We start from the raw sequence: 20,021 nt of genomic DNA, 5'->3' as shown, positions 1-20,021 counted from the left end.
AGTATGCATTTCTTAGAGTTCCTAGGCTTTGAGAAAACAATTAGATTCACTAGTTGGTAGAATACAAATCATTTTGCATATATAAATGTTGATGAAGCTTTAATGACATGTAATAAATGGATCTTTCATAAGATATTGAATGCTATCTTCTTATATGACATAACTAAATGTTGTATGCCAGAGAGGTGAACATTTTACTAGAAAAATCTTGATTACTGTCTCAAGAGATAAATTTGGGATTGTTTTAAACCTGGAGGTCTTTTGTTCAAACGTGAACCTCAAAAACTCATTTGAATTTCATAGGAGATTCTCATTAAAACTGAATTTTAATATTAGCATGTCTTTGCTTTAACATAAATGTTGGGAAAGCCTGTATGAAAATAATTATTTCTAAAATTAGATGAGAGAAACTACAAGATAAACGAGGAAGACATGGAATTGAATGTTTAGAAGCAATATTTTCATGGTTGAATAAATAACCATTTGGACATCCATTCAAAATGTACAGGGTATTTTGCACATATATATGATTTGTATTTTCACAAAACACTCTTGAATATGTTAAATTAGTGTATGCAATGGATGGTTGCATTATTCAACATTTATTGAGGACATTCTCTGCATCTGGAATGAGGGAAACAAGAAAGAGTGGTGTCCATGAACTCATTGTTTAGAAGGGAAGAAAAATGTACATATATATTCTACAATATTATCAGTGATAATCAATGTGGTCTAAGAATATGGAGGAGGAAATACCTATCTTAACATGGATGGTATAATCTTTAAAGGTCATCTCTATGTGTAACATTTGGCTAGTGTAGATTCACTCATTTATTTATTCACTAGTGTAGATTCACTCATTTATTTATTCACTAAATTTTCCCAAGTGTCTAATGTTTACTGGACAGACACTGGAGTAAATTCAAAGCAGTAATGTTAAATCAGGCAAGTCCCCATCAAGGTGAATATTCATGGTATAACTACAGAAATTAATGCATCATTATGATAATGGTACATACTATGAATGAAAAGAACAGGATGTTACTTTTCTAAATCACAAAAAGAGATAATTTAGACTTGGAGATTATGGAAGGCCTTCCAGGAATAGAGTTTACCAGGCAAAAAGTTGGTAAAGTGTATTTCAATAAAACATTATTTCCTGCATCATTTTATCAATAATTAAATAAGAGAGCTCAGATGTGACAAAATTTTGTTTGCATAGTAGCTTAAAGTTAATAATAGAATTAAACTTTGTTTAGATTATGAGGTTTTTTATCATTTGATGAAACATGGAGACACTTATTTCTAGTGATTTCAGTAGGAAACACACTCAGTCATGAAAAACATTAAGAAATTAATGTAGCTTTCTATTGTTAAATAATGCTAATGGTTATTATAAAGCAAATATATGATTGTTAGTATGGCCAACACTAATTCTTATATAGAAGTAGGGCTAATCAATTTTCATATCCTTCCTTCCTCTTCACACTAAATTCAGGTAGGGACTGCTGGTAGTACCATTTATACTATTTTTTCTTAATTCCCAGAAGAAAAGATATTCATGATTCAGAAAGTAGATTAAACAGTAAGTAGAACCAACAGATGCAGTAGGAAATAGTCACCTCAATTCAGCTGATGCTAAATAATATATATATTTTTTCATTTAGAAGGATATCTGGTCTTCAAAATCCTCCTTTCAATATAGAGGTTCAATTTTTTTAGAATAGCCAATTTAGTTGTGTTACATAAAAACAGGTTAGAAAGTAATGTTAGTTCTAACTCCCTTCCAAACAACTACCACTTATTATGAAAGTAACATGGTAAAATACTTCCTAGGATTTTGCCCTTGCTCTTTAACTAAATGCATTGCTAATGGAGCACCTGACTTTGCCTGGGACAAGGCCAAGGAAGTCTTCCAGGATATCCCATTGCACTGAGACTCATTGTACCTTAAGATGGAACAAGACAAAGGATATGGTGGTGGAGAGAATACTCCAAGTAGAAGAAACAGAATGTGTGAAGCCCCAAAGGGATGGAAATAAGCCTTTTTTGTTACAAAAATACTGAGGGGCCAGAAGTCTGTTCGTAGAAAGAGGGAAAAGTGGGCCCAGAGAAGCTTGAAAGACCATTGGATTTTGTAGCATATGAAGGATTTTGACTTTTATGCTAAAAGTAACAGGAAGCCACCAAAACAGCAATCAAGAGGGGAGGTTAATGATTGGAAATTTTGTCTATTGCCCTGGTATTTTGTACTTTCCATTGTGTAACTATTTTCTTAAAAATAAAAATTACACTTGAATATCCAAGTATCAGGGCTACAATATGGCCATTGTAACTGATATAGATCAGTGAAATGTCAAATTGATTCAACAAAGTCCAAAACTGTTCCAGCATTACTGAAACAGCCACTTGTTCCATAATGCATTTATTTTGCTATTGATTTTTTACTTAGATTTATGGATAAATAGCTTCTCTGATACTTTGCTGCCTCAAGCTAAAAATAATGTTTATTTGAACTAAGCTATAAACATTTCAAGACTTTTAAGATAGGAATATTATTTTATAGATCCACAAAATAATTCATTTATATGCTTGTTAATAGTTGTTTTAAATTTATATATGACTATAAACTCTGTGTGATTATCTTTGAATGTAGATGTGTGAATACGAAATCTCAGATGTTGATTTTAGCTGTTTAATGTTTCATTGAAAGGACAAAAAGCATAGCTATAAATTGGAGTAAAATTGTGACATGAATTCAACATGTCTTTGTTTTTAAATTTCTTTAAATCTTGTGGCCATATTTTCAGTATTTTTGTTCAGTTATTGATTTTGAAAATTAACATCTATTAGGCACTAAAATGTACTGTTATTTTTTCCTGAAAAAAATATATCTGGGTTTTATCAAATACGACTTATTATGGAATATAAAAAAAAAAAATGGAAGTTAATTATTTTATTTTTTTCTGAGTCAAGTCATTATGTTAATAATTTTACATTTACATTACTAATATTTATTAAATGATTTTTCTTTATCTGTGTTAGGTTATTACTATTGGAAAACATGTTAAAGGATATCATTACATCATTGCAAATCTGGTAGGTGAATTAATAATTTTAATGAAGATTTCTATTATTAATTAAAAAACTTTTGAACAGCCAGCACTTATCAGAAGTATTCATAAAAATATATTTGATTGTGTTGATTGATTAGGTGATAATATATTTCTGATTTTATGTTTAGATTTACTTCCCACTTTATATTTTTAATCAATTTCTTATTATAAATGTTATAATAAATTATAGAATAGTATTTGACAAGCTTTATAAATTGTCTTAAAAGATGTATTTTAACTACAGGAAATTTTTAAAAAATATATGAAATTTAACTCTCCCAATTTCCCCTTGTATCTTACTGTCACTGTATTTATTTTTTACAGAGAGTAAGGGAGAGGGATAGAGAGCTAGAAACATCAATGAGAGAGAAACATCAACGAGCTGTCTCCTGTACATCCCCTACTGGAGATGTGCCCACAACCAATGTACATGCCTTTGACCGGAATCGAACCTGGGACCCTTCACTCCTCAGACCGACGCTCTATCCACTGAGCCAAACCGGTTTGGGCTGCCCATTCCTTTAAAATGTTTAGCACATGTGATATTCATTCAAAGTAAATGAACATTTGTTAGAATGTCTCAGTAAAAATTAAACCTGGAAATATCCAAATATATAAAGATTAAGTATTATTTATTTATTATTTACTACTTGCTGTATAAGCAACACAATGAAAGTTGGTTTCCCATAGCTAATCATATTTTCATTATGATTCCTATCAAAGAATGTATTGAATGTCCAAGTGGTTAATTGTATCTACTTCTTGAAATATTTTCTTCTTTTAAATACCTTTATATCAGCAATAAAATAAGCTTAAAGCTTTACTTTTACCAAGCTTTACTTTTACCAAGATTTGTATTATTTTAATAAGTACAATTCTATATGCTTGAGAACATCATCCCTCCCAAATCTCAGGAAAAATAGTGAGAAAAAGTTGAACAGAGGAAGAGAATGAGAGCTTATTCTAAATAGCATAACAGGACCCTGAAAAAGTTGCATATTTATACCAATGCAGGTTTATTTCATAGTCTGGACTATTAGATTGTTACATGAGAAAACATTTCTAGTAGTAATGTAAATTACAAACTTATAATTAATAAATATTTTTACTAGAAAGTGACACCAGTGATTTAGAATATTAAAACTCAAACCCATATGTTATTGGGAGAAATTGGTTGTTCAAGATAATTTTTTTGTTTGGCAATGAAATGTCTAACTACTATAAAAACTCATTAGAACTTATCCTTATAATATAATATTGTAGGTCCTAAATCACCCCCTACTGGAGAAGCAAGAGTTAAAATAGACTAGCTCTATATCCAGTCTCTTCAGAACCAAATTTCTGAGCAGGAAACAGCCTGGACAGTCAGTCCCCTGTGTGAATTGTGCCATTTGATGAACAACACACAGCCACATTGAAAGCTGCAATCTTTAAAAATGTCCAGATGGAGAAGATTTTATTGGAACATTGAGAAATAATGACAGAAGGTGGCTCATCAATTTGAGAGTTGATAACTGACGCTATGAAAAATGAAAGAAGTGTTTGAGTGTCCAAAGCAAAATGTTTTAAAAAGAAAAAGAAAGTTCATGCTGCTATGATACTTCTAGGAAGAAACCTACCCAATTTTTTTCTCTGAATTCAAATTTTGCTTTTCCTGATCTGAATACTTGGTATCCTTGTCATATGGAATTTCTGATGAATCAGTAAATTCAAAGAATCTGTAGTGAGTCTCAGTTTCTGAGAAATTAGAGAACACTTGAAAATTTCACTGACACTTAAGATTGCAGAATGCTTTCCAAATTTGAAAGGTTTTTCACCTTCCAAACTATTGATTAAGAATGCCCCCCCTTTTTTTTCTGTCCAGGGTCTGAAGAGTATTAAAGTTGGCAGTTATGCAACAGAAAAATCCTCACATTTTTGGTTACTTTCCTCAGCAATTGTTGAATGCTTGCTTAGGCTGTAAGTTCCTGATATAGCATTTAAAAGGATAACTTGTAGTACATAAAGTGATGAAGATGCAGTCCATAATGGGATTCTTTTCTCATTTCTTCAACTCTTCAAATATTGACAATAAGCATTGGTATCTACCCCACCCATCTACCTTTCAGTAAAGCATACTCAGTAAGCCTCCCTCATGCACACAGAAATTTCAAATATTTTACTATTAAATAACCAAGCATAACCAGATATTTGAGAAAAAGTATTTGCTATGATGGATCCAATACACAGAAACAGGGCAAACCAGAATCACAAGAAAAATGTTTTAAAAATGTAGTGAGGCCGAAACCGGTTTGGCTCAGTGGATAGAGCGTCGGTCTATGGATTAAAAGGTCCCAGGTTTGATTCCAGTCAAGGGCATGTACCTTGGTTGCGGGCACATCCCCAGTAGGGGGTATGCAAGAGGCAGCTGATCGATGTTTCTCTCTCATCGATGATGTTTCTAGCCTTTTATCCCTCTCTCTTCCTCTCCGTAAAAACTCAATAAAATATATTTTTTTAAAATGTAGTATCTGAACATAAATAAGAGAAAATATCTGCCTAATAAAAGAGTAACATGCTAATTGACCATACCTTTGTGACGCCCACCAGCCAATCAGGAGTATGCAAATTAACACAACAAAGATGGTGGTTTAATTTGCATATATGGGCACCAAGGGGCTAGGGTGGGGTGCTTGCGTCGTCATCATGGGAAGTCACATGTGTTCTGTACCACCCCAGCCACTCTCGGCAGCATGGGAAGGAGGAAAGGCATCTCCAGCCAGAATGAAGGCAGTGCCAGCAACAAGGGAAGGCCCATTTATGCATGAATCTTCATGCATTGGGCCTCTAGTACAGTGGTCAGCAAACTTATTAGTTAACAAAGCCAAATATCAATAGTACAACAATTGAAATTTCTTTTGAGAGCCAAATTTTTTAAACTTAAACTATATAGGTAGATACATTGCTATTAACTTGATTAGGGTACTCCTAAGCTGGCCTTTGCTAAAAACTCAAGGGTCGCAGTTTGCCAACCATTGCTCTAGTATAATCTATAAAAAGAAAAGGATGCTATGGGAAAGAAAAAAATTAGAGAATAAGAAAGAGCCCTGGAAGTTTACTTATTTTTTTCTAATGTAAATAAAAATTGAATGACTTTAAGGATAAAGTCGAGAAAAATCTTTCAGATTAGGTAACAAAATAACACTATAATATAAATACAAATAATATAAATGTTATTGAATATAAGCATTTAGATTGATGTAATAGTGAAAATATGGGAAGGAAATTATCAAAGAAACATTCAGAAAAATTTTCTATAATGAATGACAAAAATCTGACCATTGAGTACATGCTATATATATATTTGTTAAAGTATTTATCTCCCCATTGCCCCTCTATCTCCTGCTTGTGCCTTCACCCTCCTAGTGTCTGTGTCCATTGGTTATGTTTATATGCATCCATACAAGTCCTTTGATTGATCTCTACCGCCTCCAGCCACTCTCCCCTGACTTCCTTCTGAGGTTTGACAGTCTGTTTAATGCTTCTCTGTCTCTGGATCTATTTTTATTCATCAGATTATGTTGTTCATTATATTCCACAAATGAGATACGCTATTTAAAAAATCATCATGCAATCACAGAGATAAATAGAATATTTTAAAGATTTCAGGCTAGTGGGAAGAGGGCAGATGTATGAATCAGGTCACATCTAAAAACTAATAAATAATAAAATTGCATTTTTCAGCAGAAATAATGAAAGTTAGTGGAACAATGCCTTTATATAATGAGGGTTTTGAATTAAAATTCTATGCCCAACCAAAATACTAATCAAATGTTAGAGCAAAATAAAGGTATTTTTATACATTCAACATCTCAAAAAGTTTACCTCCAGTATGTCTGAGGAAATTGACTATAGCAGAAGAGAGGAGTAAATGATGACAGAAAAGTGATCCAGGAAACAGAGGAACTACTAAGAAAAGCAGTGAAGGGCCACTAGGGTCACAGCTGCAGAGTAGAGGAAAAGAGGAACCAACTCAGATCATAGGAATAAATAGTGTTAGAGCTCATGGAGCAGTAACTCATTACTAAGTATCTTTAACCACTGGAGGTGCTTTGTGGTAGATTTAATAAATAAAACGCAGCCCTTTTCCCTGAAATGGAGAACTCTTATGTATGTACCACCAATAAACAAACATGGATTAAGGACCCACTATGATGCCAAGGCTATGCTAGACGCTGGTGAATATTGGCTGGAAAATACATGAAACATTTGCTATGGGCTTTTCATCCCTCATACATTCTTTGACATTTGTAAAACCCACAAGGCATAGAGTTATTTGATAAATGTCAGGTTCTGTTGGACATAAATGTATTCTCTGTCTAGGGATTTACGGATGGAGACCTATTAAAAATTCAGTTTGGAGGCGCAAACGTCTCTGGATTTCAGATAGTGGACTATGACGATTCCCTGGTATCTAAGTTTATAGAAAGATGGTCAACACTGGAAGAAAAAGAATACCCTGGAGCGCACACATCCACAATTAAGGTATGTATCCACCTGCCGATATCGACATCTCCATTGATATCTACCTGCTGACTAGTAGCCTGTTCTATGGAATACTTTAGAAAGAAGATAAAAATCTCAATTGATTTTAGTAATTAAAAAAGAAATGTCTTGCTTTATGCGCTCAGACATAGAATCTTTGCTGAGTGCAATGCACTGCTCTGATATAAGTACTATGTAGGCTGCTCTTTTATTTTTCATGGGTTTGGACAGGTTGAGGTCTTTACCTGTTCATTTGGTGTATTTTATTGGGTATACACATACATGCACAGATTTAGCTCCAATTATCCAATATTTCTGCCATTTATAGGAAGGTATTTTTCCACTGGTGGTCACCTGATTGAGAACAGAGATAAGAGTAAAGCCTGGCAAAGTGTGGGATGAGGAGTGAGTGGCAGAAGGTGATGTTCATTCTTTATGAAACTAGACATACAAAAATCAAGAGCAAACATTGCAAAACATTTTTAGATGTGTAGATTGAGTTTGTTTCTTTGTGCATTATAAATAGCTTGTGTATGAATCAGTCAGAGACAGTGCTATTTCAGTTGCTCTCACAGTGATGTCTCTATATCACAGAGACATTTGTGTGTGTTTTTCTGCACATCTTGGAAAAAACAAATATTGATATTTGTCTTTCAATTTGTGTCTGCTATGAAACTAGTTCTAGATAAGGATTTGAAGCTTTGAAGTTCTCAACGTTTGAATGTGTAAATGGATCCTATTAAGTTCAAGTCCAATTCAGAAAAGCATCCCATTGGATGTGAAAGAATAACCCCAGAGTTAATTGTCCCTCAAAACTAGGTGACTTCTTGTTTGGTGACTTTGAGATTCAGCATGCACACTGTCTATAACAGCAGTGTGGGCTTGTGGGACTACTACCACCTAACAGGCTTCGGCAAAGGCCAATGGACACCGAGTTTCCCAGGCGATGTCACTGTGTGTCCCCCTATGCTCAGTGGAGGTCTGACTGCTGACCCAATTGTGTGGAATTGCAGGCTTCCATCCATTCAGAGATGGCACCATTTAAGTTAACTGATGAAGAGTGCAAGTGGCATTCCTCCTCAAATGGAACTACAGTGCCCTCTTTGAATACTCTATTAGTCATTCTGTTGCCTCCCACTGCTGCCTGCTGGGAGAAAGATGAAAAGCAAAATGAGATGATTTTTTTTTCCTGTGCAAGTCATATCATTATTACAGTTCCTATGTCATGCATGAAAATGCAAAGTGATTTGGGGGTAGGAGAGATCTTGGCAATGCATTCTTTTAACATTTTTGCCAAAACTCAGCACCAGGCTTCCCTCTGTGGAGAGCTGCCTGGTGACCTTTCTTTGCTCCCTCCCTGCTGTAGCATTTCACTCCCTGAGCCCTCCCTCTTGGGTGCTCCTGCCAAATGTCAGAGATCCTGCTGGCCCCTCATTGTGAAGAGCGGCACAGAGCACAGGCTTTAAACACTGCGGCCCTGATTCAGTGTTGGATGTGTGGTTCTTGTCTCCACAATTCAGCAGTGGCTATTATTCCCAGGTTGCCATGAAGATGCAACAACCATTGCAATGACTTAGCACAGCTTTAGAAACATAGGCGCCAAGAGGAGACAGAGTTTGTATGGCTTTGGAAGCTTGATCAAAATTACAGAAAATCCCTGGGAGAATATGGCTTTAAGTAGGAGTTCATCTTAACACAGACATGTATGTTCATGTAGTAGCAGACCAGGAATTCAATATATCTTCCACTGTCAAACAGAAGAGACAAACATGACAATAAGCAAATATAGAGCACGCTACATGTAAAATATGCCAGCGCTGCTTCTGGTTATGCCAGAATGGGAGGAGTGATGGCAAGGAAGGCTTTCTGAAGGTAGGGCACCTGAGCAGGGCTTTGCACATGGCTGAGCAAGAAAGCAAGCAAGGGAGGCACTTGGGAAAGTGCAACCTATATGGAGACTCACAGTGATGCAATGGGTCAAGACAGATCCAGGGAGATTCACAACATGTAAGCCCTGCAAACTATTCCCTCAACCATCTTGCCATCTCAATTGATGGCAGTTCTCTTTTTAGTTGTTATTTTGACCACAAACTGGGAAATATCCTTGACTCCTCTTTTTCCCCCAGTAACCCACATTCAATCTGTCAGGAAATCCTCTCAGCTCCGACTCACTTCTCACCACCTCTTCCGTGTTGTCTAAATCCAACCACCATTGTCTCTGCCAGGATCATCGCAATGCTCGCCTATACCGGTTCTCCTTTCTCCACACCTGCCCTCTTTATCCCATGTTTGTGGTCCTTTAATTATTGATTTTTTTTTTTTACAGAGAGAAAGGGATAGAGAGTTAGAAACATCAATGAGAAAGATCAATCAGCTGCTTCCTGCACACCCCCTACTGGGGATGTGCTTGCAACCAAGGAACATGTCCTTGACCAGAATCGAACCTGGGACCCTTCAGTCTGTAGGCCGATGCTCTATCCACTGAGCCAAATCAGTCAAGGCAGCTTGTGATCCTTTTAAAACCACAAATAGAATATGGCACACTTTCTGCTCCAAGACCCCCAATGGCTGTGTTTCACCCGAGGGAAAGCCAAAATCATCCAATTGGGTGATAAAGCCCTAAATCCTCTGTCTCCTAGTCACATGACCTTCTCCCTTGGCGTTGTCCCCACCCATTGCTCACTCTGCCTCAGCCACATGGGTCTTTTTATTCTTTCTTAAGCGCTTTAAGGTGTTTGTGCTGACTATTTCCTCTTCTTAAATATCTCCATGGCTAAGCTTCCTCTTTAGGTCTTTGTTCAAATGCCATCTTCTCAAGAAAGCCAATGGCAGGATCTCTATTTAAAATTGCAGTTTCTGCCATAGTCGGTTTGGTTCAGTGGATAGAGTATTAGTCTGCAGACTGAAGGGTCCCAGGTTTGATTTTAGTCAAGGGCACATGCCCAGGTTACAGGCTTGATCCGTAGTCGGGGGGAGGTGTGTGTGTGCAGGAGTCAGCCAATTAATGATTCTCTCTCATCACTGATGTTTCTATCTCTCTTCATTCTTCTCTGAAATCAATAAAATTCTATTTAAAAAAGAAAATTTATAAAATTGCATCTTCTGTACTTGTCAAGGTATGTACCATTGCCCATCCTCTGTCCTGTCCCTCCCCCCCATATGTCCTTCTAGTGTACTGTATTTATAATTCAACTATTCCTTACTTTGGTAGTTATTTCCTCTTATAAGTGCTAAGGCAGCAGGGATTCTATTGTTGTTTGTTTGTTCACTGATGGGTCCCCCAAGCTTTTACAATAAGGCCTGGCACATAGTAGCTATTTAATAAAGACTTTCTGAAAGAACAAGTAGATGGAAGCAAAGGCACTGTTCCAGCTCCCATTAGAAGCTCCTAAATTCTGGAAACAAGAAGAGGCTTCTCAGAAGCAGCAATATGGAATGTGAAATGTCAAGGAGACATAGAAATTGGAAGAAAGAAGGGTCACTAGCTCCGCAGAGAGGAAATAAGGCATGTAAGGTCCCCAGTGCAAGGAAGATGTAAATATTTCCATAGGCCCGAAAGTTGAACAGAAGTGTTCTTGAGAGAATTCTCAGAGCCAGTACTGTAGAAATATGCAGGATCCAGATCTTGTGTGGCTGAGGGTTTGTTTGTTTGTTTGTGCTATTCTGAGAGCAACAGGGAACTATTAGAGGTGACTGATGACCATGGTTTTGGCAAGGAAGATTATTATGACTGCCCTGGTGACAACAGATTGTAGAGAGTGCACTTGGTTGCAGGGGAGCTTTTAGTAAGATGCTGCAAACAATCTAGGCAACAGATGATAATTATATAAATTAGGGTTGTGGCATAAAAGTGGCAGGAAGTAAATGATATTTGTTGTATTTGCCAAATCTTTCAATTTTTTTTGTAAAATAAATAATAACTGCAAAAGCATAACCATTCATTTATAACATATTGATATAAATTTGGTTGAGAGATATGTGTCAATTAAAAAAAGGAATCTGAAAGGAAGTCTGTATCACTTGTAATCTTATTGGGCCTGGATCTGATACAGTGGTTTGCACAGAGGAAGCACATAATGAGTATTTGTTGCAATGAAGAGTAATGAAATGAAAAAATACAAATGCTTTGAAAATGTCAAATCGCTGAGAAAGAAAAAATAGGTAATTATCATTGCTATAAAATTTGGTTTAAATTTCTGCTCTAGCATTTATGTTTATTTTATTCAGCCATGGCAGAAAAGCAGCATTATTTTACTTGATGAAATGTAAAATGACTATAGTTATCAGACCTACACCGTTATGGCACCTGGTTGTAAATGGCACAATTAAAATTGGCATTTTTACCTCCCGTACCTTTGTTTTCAAAGACAAGGAAGATTTCAAGGATGATATGCTACTCTCTCAAATATAATTTACAACTATTTTTATTTTTAGATAGATTTTCAGTGTCTTCAACAACTTGCAAGATATAACTATACATTCTACCTGGTCATACCAACAATTTATACCTTATTTGGATTCTTGTGTCTTCCATGTCTTTCTGATGTTGAATTTAACAATAATATGTGACTAATACTTGCGTGGCATTTAAAGAGTGCTTTCCCACAAGAATCCCATTTTACTCAAGAAATGACTTTACAGCAAAGACTCCAACTTTCTTAATTGCTGTCCTAAGAGAGTTGTTAAGCCTTTCTGAAAATAGTATAATCTTTTCAGTCCAGTAATTAGTGCCATGCACTAAATAGCACCCTGGTGGCCTAATAGAATTAATTCTGCTTTGTGAATGTTTTAACTGGCCAAAACCACAGCTGACATTGGAATCCCCTACTTTTGATATTAAAGCATTTTGCCACTTGAGAACCTACGGGCTGGACATGTTTAGATCCTTATATTTTGTGGTTTTAAAAATGTGTATATGACTGAAATAAACCCATAAATTAATAATTTGATATTGATAAAATTACATACCTTGTAAAGAAATATTTTTGACTTTAAAGGAAGTATTTTTTAATCAAACTTTACTTTGAGTATTATTTTATATTGGTTTCATGTGTACAGCATAGTGGTTAGATGATCATATACTTTACAAAGGGTTCCCCCTGATATTTCTAGTACTCACCTGGCACCATAGTTATCACAATATTATTGACTGTATTTCCTATGCTGTATTTCACATCCCCATAACTATTTTGTAGCTGCCAATTTATACTTCTTAATCCCTTCACCTCTTTTATCCTGTTCTCCAAACCCCCCTCCCCTATAGCAACCACCAATTTGCTCTCAATTTTTAAAAATGGTTACATTACACTATATAATAAAAAGCAATATGCAAATCTACTGAAAGGCAGAATGACAGGTCACTATGATGTGCACGGACCACCAGGGAGCAGATGCTCAATTCTGGAGTGCCCCCTGGTGGTCAGTGTTGTCCCAGGGGTGGGTGCAGCTCAGCCAGAAGCCGGGCTCACTGCTGGTGAGCTCAGTGGCAGTGTCAGGAGCTTCTCCTGTCTCCACTGCAGTGTTAAAAACGTTCAGCTGACGGCTTAGGCCCGCTCCCCATCAGTCAGACATCCCCTGAGGGACACCCCCCGCCCCCAGTGCACAAATTTTGTGTACAGGGCCTCTAGTATGTATATATTACACCATTAAAATATACATGTGCTTTTATTATTTGTAATTATAATGCAGGTTATCTAAGTTCATCTCATTTTCACATTTCTTTATCTCTAAGATTTCTTCCAGATATATACTACCATAGTTATTTAAAGAGCTAATTTAGGCACAAAATAAAAAGTATATATAAAAAAATATTTGTAATTTTTGCTAAATCTATGTAACACATAATGGTTCTTCTGTCTCTCAGATAGTAGTGGCTTGCAGATAGTCATCTCTAACTCCATCTACCAAAATCAAATCCTAATTCAGCCTAGAAACTACGTATTGGATTTTTTCCCCCCATAAATTAGAAAAAATGAGGAACCTTCCCTTTTTTGCAAAGATTTCCAGGAAGTGGGAGAGTCATGTGAAGGAATTTATGCAACCAGTAAAAAATAAAGATCTGTTTCTAAGAAAGCCTTTTCCTATGTCTGGGTAAATCAGAACCATACTGTGTGTTGATTTGAGTCTTTTTTTTTTTTTTTAATCATGATGAATCTGATTAAGTGTATCTGAAAATTTGAATCCTTCAGTGAATCACAAGTTTCAGGACACAAATGTTTTGGTCCATAGCAAGATTTTCAGTCAGGGTCAATAGCCAATTGGAAATTTAGGCAAAAATATGTTAAATGGATAATTTTTACATGAAGAGTCTTGAGTGAAAAATATCACAGTGACTTAAAAATTATTTGTACTATAGAGAATAATTTTAAAAAATGTTAATGTTTCTTGCCAAGGGAGGTGTCTTTTCACCCTTGGGAATGTGATACAGCTTGTGTGTTCACTAAAGATGTTGAGTACATTTATTATTTTTTTTAAATAAGAGTTTATATTTTATGGAACTCTTAGGTTCCCAGCAAAATCGAGCAAAATATACAGATATTCCCTATATACCTTCTATCCCCATACATACATAGACTCCTGCAATATCAACCTCACTCACCAGTGTGATAAGACTTATTAGAATTTACACTCAAGGTATAGCTTTCATTATGGTTCAGTATTACTGTTCTATATTCTATGGGTTTGGACTAATAACATGCTTCCATTTTTATAGTTTTACTTATAGAATATTTTCTCTGTTCTGAAATTCCTCTGTGCTCTTTCTATTCATCACTCCTTCCACCCCCATCTCCTAGCAACCACTGACCTTTATACTTTCTCCATAGTTTTGCCTTTTCTAGAATAGCATATAGATGGAATCATATAGTATGCAGCCTTTTCAGATTGGCATTTTTGCTTAGTATATCCACTTAAAGTTCCTCTAGGTATTTTCATGGCTGGTAGCTCATTTCTTTTAAGCACAAAAATTTTTCATTGTTCGTATGCACCACAATTTAATTACCCATTAACCTTCTAAAGGACACCTTGGTTGCTTCCAAGTTTTGATAATTATGAATAAAGCTGCTATAGACATCTGTGTGCTGGTTTTTGAGTAGCCATACGATTTCAGCTCCTTTGGGTAAATACTGACTGGTGCTATTGCGGGATCATAGAGTAAAAAGATGTTTAGTTTCATAAGAAACTGCCAAGCTACCTCCCAAAGTGGTTATGCCATTTTGCATTCCCACCAGCAATGAATAAGAGTTCCTGCTGCTCCACTAATGTTGTTTTTATGAAGATTTTGTGGTGTGTTTTTTTTTTTGTTTTTTTTTTTTTGAAGCTTCAAAGGGCACATTCAGAAGGCTTTACAGGAAATTAAAGATGACCTTATCACTGACAACTCTTTTTTCAGAAAGTAGACTGCAGTTGAATTTGAAATTAATTCAAGTGAATAATTTTTAGTTTATAATGTATTCAATACTATTCTTTTTCCTGTGCCGTTGATTCTTAGACATTGCCAAGAATCTTAAAAAAAAAAAAAAAAAGTTTATAAAATTTTTCTTACAGGCTTATTTTTCTTAGAGCACATCAATTTTGGCCCTGCTGATAATATTGTAGAATGAAGAAACTGAGGTTATATTGTATAAATTTATCTGGAGATATCATATGTTTAATACTTTCATTTAACCAAATAATTGATGCTATTCAAAAAGTGATTATGAAAAAAGTAAATGATAAAATCAAGGCTTGAGCCCTGTCTTTTGATGCTATGTGCAGTGCTTTCTCAAATAAACTCAATTTCAAGGGAAATTTGGAAAGTGGCCACTCATAGGACATGTTGTAATTCTTCTTACTACCTGAAGTCTAGTACTTCTTTTTTGAGTGATATTTCTATTTTAGCATGGTGCAGATAACATATATTTAGGAATAGATGCTATCATTATGATGACCCATAATATTTTATATTTTAGCCTACTTACACTTTTTGCATATTCACTAAATTCTAAAGGCACATAGAGCTACTTTTCATTTCCTCTTTATTTTGGATGTCAGACTATTGTTATTGTTATCAGTGATTATAATAATGTATTACAGACTATCGTCTGATGACTATTGGGCACCAGAAGCATATTTCATTGTATTTTAGAAAAATAAGTATCAATAAATATACATTTAGAATGAAATACACAGTGCATTTGGAAAATGGTCCATAACAAAACATTTTCCCAGATTTCTTCTAAAGTCTACACATGATATGATTGTGATATAATACGGCACACCATAATGGCCCCCTACAGAAAATAAATTTCCAGCCTGGCTGAGGGATTCCACAGAACATGAACATCAGGGCAGAGATGATGTATTTGTTTTCCATGATGCACTCATCATGTCCCCTTCAATTAATTTACATGTAGTTTAGTGGATGGTGGGATAAAACAGAAATATTTAACTATCCAATCAAAATGTGAACGTATTTGTTTAGAAAAAGAAATGAGCCACATATGCAGAACATAAACAAAATGGAACTCTGGATACAGAGGCTGTTGATTTTCTCTCAACCCAGAATTGAGTTTCTATGATTGTGACTTTTAATTTAAAATGATAATGGGCTGGAGACTTGATTAGATTTGAACATTTGAAAAAAAAAAAAAAAGGTTCAAAGGGTTTTTCTTCTTAAATGAAAAATCAGGCTCTGAATCATAATTATAACATGCCACATGGAACAACTGTTAGTGGTTTTAGTTTGTTCAAAGTAATCTTATTTTTTTAATGTAGTTTACCAACTTTTATAGGCCTCTCAAACATTTAGCAGATGGCTTTATACTTTTCTCCTAGAAATGTGAGCAAGCTCTCTCAGTAAAGATTTTAGCTTTTAAATATTATCATAATTTTCAAATGCAAATATCAATCATTTTTGAAATATTCAAGTTATTCAGTTTAAGTTCTGCTTCTTGCTTAGTGACCTAGCCTTTGTTGTGAGGCTCACATTGGCAAGAAACTGGTTGCTGTATAAGAAAGCAGATGGGTATGTATGTGGTTTTTTTTGTTTGTTTGTTTGTTTTTTGGAGCAGAAACAAACATGTGAGACAGATAAATCCCGATTTATAACTCTTATTTTTCTAAGAAGTCTTAAGTAGGTATGATTTAAAACAATGATTTTAATATTACACAGGTGTGTATTTTTTTCTAAATGGTACAAGGATACTGTAAAATACTTGGAAAATATAATCATGTATATTTCCTCCTTATTATTAAAAATTTTATTTTTCTTTACCCTTTTTTTTGTCAAAGGGATATGAACTTTTTAAAAAACTACTCTCATTTTGTAGAAAAATATTTTTAATTAGTTGTAATAATCTTTTCACTTATCTTACAATTAGCACTAGAGGCCTGGTGCATGAACTTCATGCACAGGAGTGTGTGTCCCTCAGGTCAGCCTGCACCCTCTCGAATCTGGGACCCCTCAAGGGATGTCCAAATTTCCTAAGTAGGCAGTTGGACATCCCTCTCACAATCCAGGACTGCTGGCTCCTAACTGCTGTCGTATCTGCCTTCTTGATTGCCCCTAACTGCTTCTTCCTGCCAGTCTGATTACCCCCTAACCACTCTCCTGTCAGCCTGATTGATGCCTAACTGCTCTCCTGCCAGCCTGATTGCCCCCAACTGTCCTTTCCTGCAGGCCAGTCGTCCCTAACTTCCCTCCTCTACTGACCTGGCCACCTCTAACTGCCCTCCCTTGTAGGATTGATCGCCCCCCAACTGCCCTCTCTTGCAGGCCTGGTCCCTCCCAACTGCCCGCCCCTGCTGGCCATCTTGGGGGCAGCCATCTTGTGTGTTGGAGTGATGGTCAATTTGCATATTACTCTTTTATTAGATAAGATTATTCACATAGTTACAAAATATTATCACTTTTTAAAATCATATATTTATTGACTTCAGAGAGGAAGTGAGAGGGAGAGAGAAAGAAACATCATAAGGAACTATCTGGCATTGAAATTGGGACGCAAAAGAACTGTTGGCTCAGAAAGGAACTCACTACAGACTGATTCATTTGCCTCTCAGCATAACCATTATGGCTTGTTGCAGTTTAGGTTCTTACAAGGGTATTTCTTGGATCACATGATCTCCCACATCTAGAGGAAATAATGAATAACACAAACAGACCCAGAGAAAGAGAACCAGCGATCAGACTCTCAAACCTCAGAGGGAAAATAAGGGGGGATTGGGGTAAGGGGAAGAGATAAGAGATCAACCAAAGGACTTGTGTGCATACATATGGGCCTAGCTAGTGGCCATGGACAATGGGGGAGAGGGGGGTTGGGAGGGGGAGGGATGGAAGACATATCTAGGGAGAGGTTTGGGGGAATAAGGACAATTATGTGAGACCATAATCAATAAAATATAATAAAATAAAAAAAAATGTAAAAAAAAAAAAAAAAAAGAAAGAAACATCAGTGATGAGAGAGAATCATTGATAGGCTGCCTCCTGTATGCCCTTCCACTGGAGATTGAGCCTGCAACTCAGGTATGTGCCCTTATTGAATTCAAGACACTCCAGTCCACAGGCTGATGCTCTATCCAATGAGCAAAACCATCTAGGGCATTAATATTACTTCTAATGGCTGCATAATACTTCCTCAAGACAGAAAGCATAGTTTTTAAACATCTCTTTACTATGAGAAATTTAGTACAAATAATACTGAAATTTATTTCTTTGTATGAAAAATATTTGTATGACAATATTTTCTTAGGATAGGTTCCCAATAATTGCATTTTAAATTTGGGAATATAAATTGCCTACATAGAACTGTAACATACTATATTTTGCTAATTTCTTGCACACACACTTTGAAGGGAAGGGTTACAGATTTGGGGGGAAAAAATGGTAATGGCTTTTGTTTAGACTTGTCTAGTTCAGGTATTTGTAGGAAACTCTAGTACCACCATCCAGGAAATAATCTGCATATGTAAGGAGGATTCACATATTGGCATGCAATGACATTGTTAACTAGCACAGGAGGAGAATTTCCAGTAGGAAAATTTAGAGGTAAATATGAATATCATTACAGTTAAGAGTTTTCAGTCACAGTACTCATGACCTTCAATTTTTTTCTTCCTCCCAACTTTCCCATTAAATTTGATTCACTTTCATGATAAAATGAAAGTAATTCAACTAAACTCATTCATACAGATTAGATGAATAATTTCACACAACTGTACCATTAAAAATAGAGGCTCAAAAAAGTTTGTATGCAAACAAATACCCTATGAATTCACATATGTGGAATCTAAGGAAAAAAATAAAATTGAAAGATATTCTGACACAGAGAACACACTGAAGGTTGCTAGAGGGGAAAATATGTGGGGGATGGGTGAAAAAGGTGAAGGGATTAAGAAGTACAGATTGATAGTTACAAAATAGTCATGGAGATGTGAAGTACAACATAGGGAATATCGTGAATAATCCTATCTAAGAAAATAGTAATATGCAAATTTATCATACCTCTGCTACACCCACAACCACACCTACCAGCCAGTCAGTATCGAGTATGCAAATTAACCTAACCAATATGACTGTGGCCACAGAGCAAGCAGGAGGCTTGGGTTTCCCCGACAATGGAGGAAGCCAAGCTTCCCACAGCCCTGGCTGGCCCTGGACTCCACTCAAGGCTACAAAGTTTCAATTATAGAAGATAAATAAGTCCCAAATACTAGGGTCTCCACTTGGGTCACTGGGGGGCATGTCCGGCCTGCAAACCACCACAGGTCCCTTGCTCAGGCTGCCTCAGGCTCCAAGGGAATCCCCATCCTGATCCGGGACACCCTTCAGAGCAAACCAGCTGGCCCCCACCTATACACCTGGCCTCTAATAAAAGAGTAATATGCAAATTTACTGTCACTCCAACACACAAGATGGCTGTCCCCATGTGGACACAAGATGGCCACCCCAAGATGGCCAGCAGGGGAGGGCAGTTGGGAGGGATCATGCCTGCAAGGGAGGGCAGTTAGGGGTGACCAGGCCAACAGAGGAGGGACATTGGGAGCAACTGGGCCTGCAGGGAAGGGCAGTTAGGGGCAATCAGGTTGGCAGGAGAGCAGTTAAGCATCAATCAGGCTGGCAGGGTAGTAGTTAGGGGATGACCAGGCTGGCAGACAGAAGCAGTTAGGGGCAATCAGAAAGACAGGTAGGCAAGCAGTTGGGAGCCAGCAGTCCTGGATTGTGAGTGGAATGTCTGACATCCCTTGAGGGGCCCCAGGTTGGAGAGGGTGCAGACTGGGCTGAGGATCACACCCTCCTCCCCCTTGCACAAATTTCATGCACCGGGCCTCTAGTAATGTAATAAGTGTGTATGGTGCTAGTTGGGTACTGGAAATATAGAGGGAAATACCTTGTAAAGGATA

General features: G+C 36.4%; 1 protein-coding gene across 13 annotated transcripts in view; it reads left to right on the top strand.

Moving 5' to 3' along the window:
* The window catches only part of GRIA2 (glutamate ionotropic receptor AMPA type subunit 2), a 124,888-nt gene that overhangs the window by 71,402 nt on the left and 33,465 nt on the right, over window positions 1-20,021 (top strand). For all 13 annotated transcript variants that reach the window (XR_014795041.1, XR_014795042.1, XR_014795043.1 and 10 more), the window contains exons 5-6: window positions 3,046-3,099; window positions 7,479-7,640. Coding sequence is in view for 9 of the 13 variants with exons in the window: in XM_084884307.1 (XP_084740433.1) it covers window positions 3,046-3,099; window positions 7,479-7,640 (216 nt within the window). In the remaining 4 variants the exon portion in view is untranslated. The remainder of the gene's footprint in view (window positions 1-3,045; window positions 3,100-7,478; window positions 7,641-20,021) is intronic.

Source organism: Pipistrellus hanaki (genome assembly GCF_964339955.1).
Source record: "Pipistrellus hanaki genome assembly, chromosome: 5".
Classification (NCBI taxonomy): domain Eukaryota; kingdom Metazoa; phylum Chordata; class Mammalia; order Chiroptera; family Vespertilionidae; genus Pipistrellus; species Pipistrellus hanaki.
The sequence above is the reverse complement of the archived record's forward strand: the minus strand, read 5'-3'. Positions and strand labels throughout refer to the sequence as shown.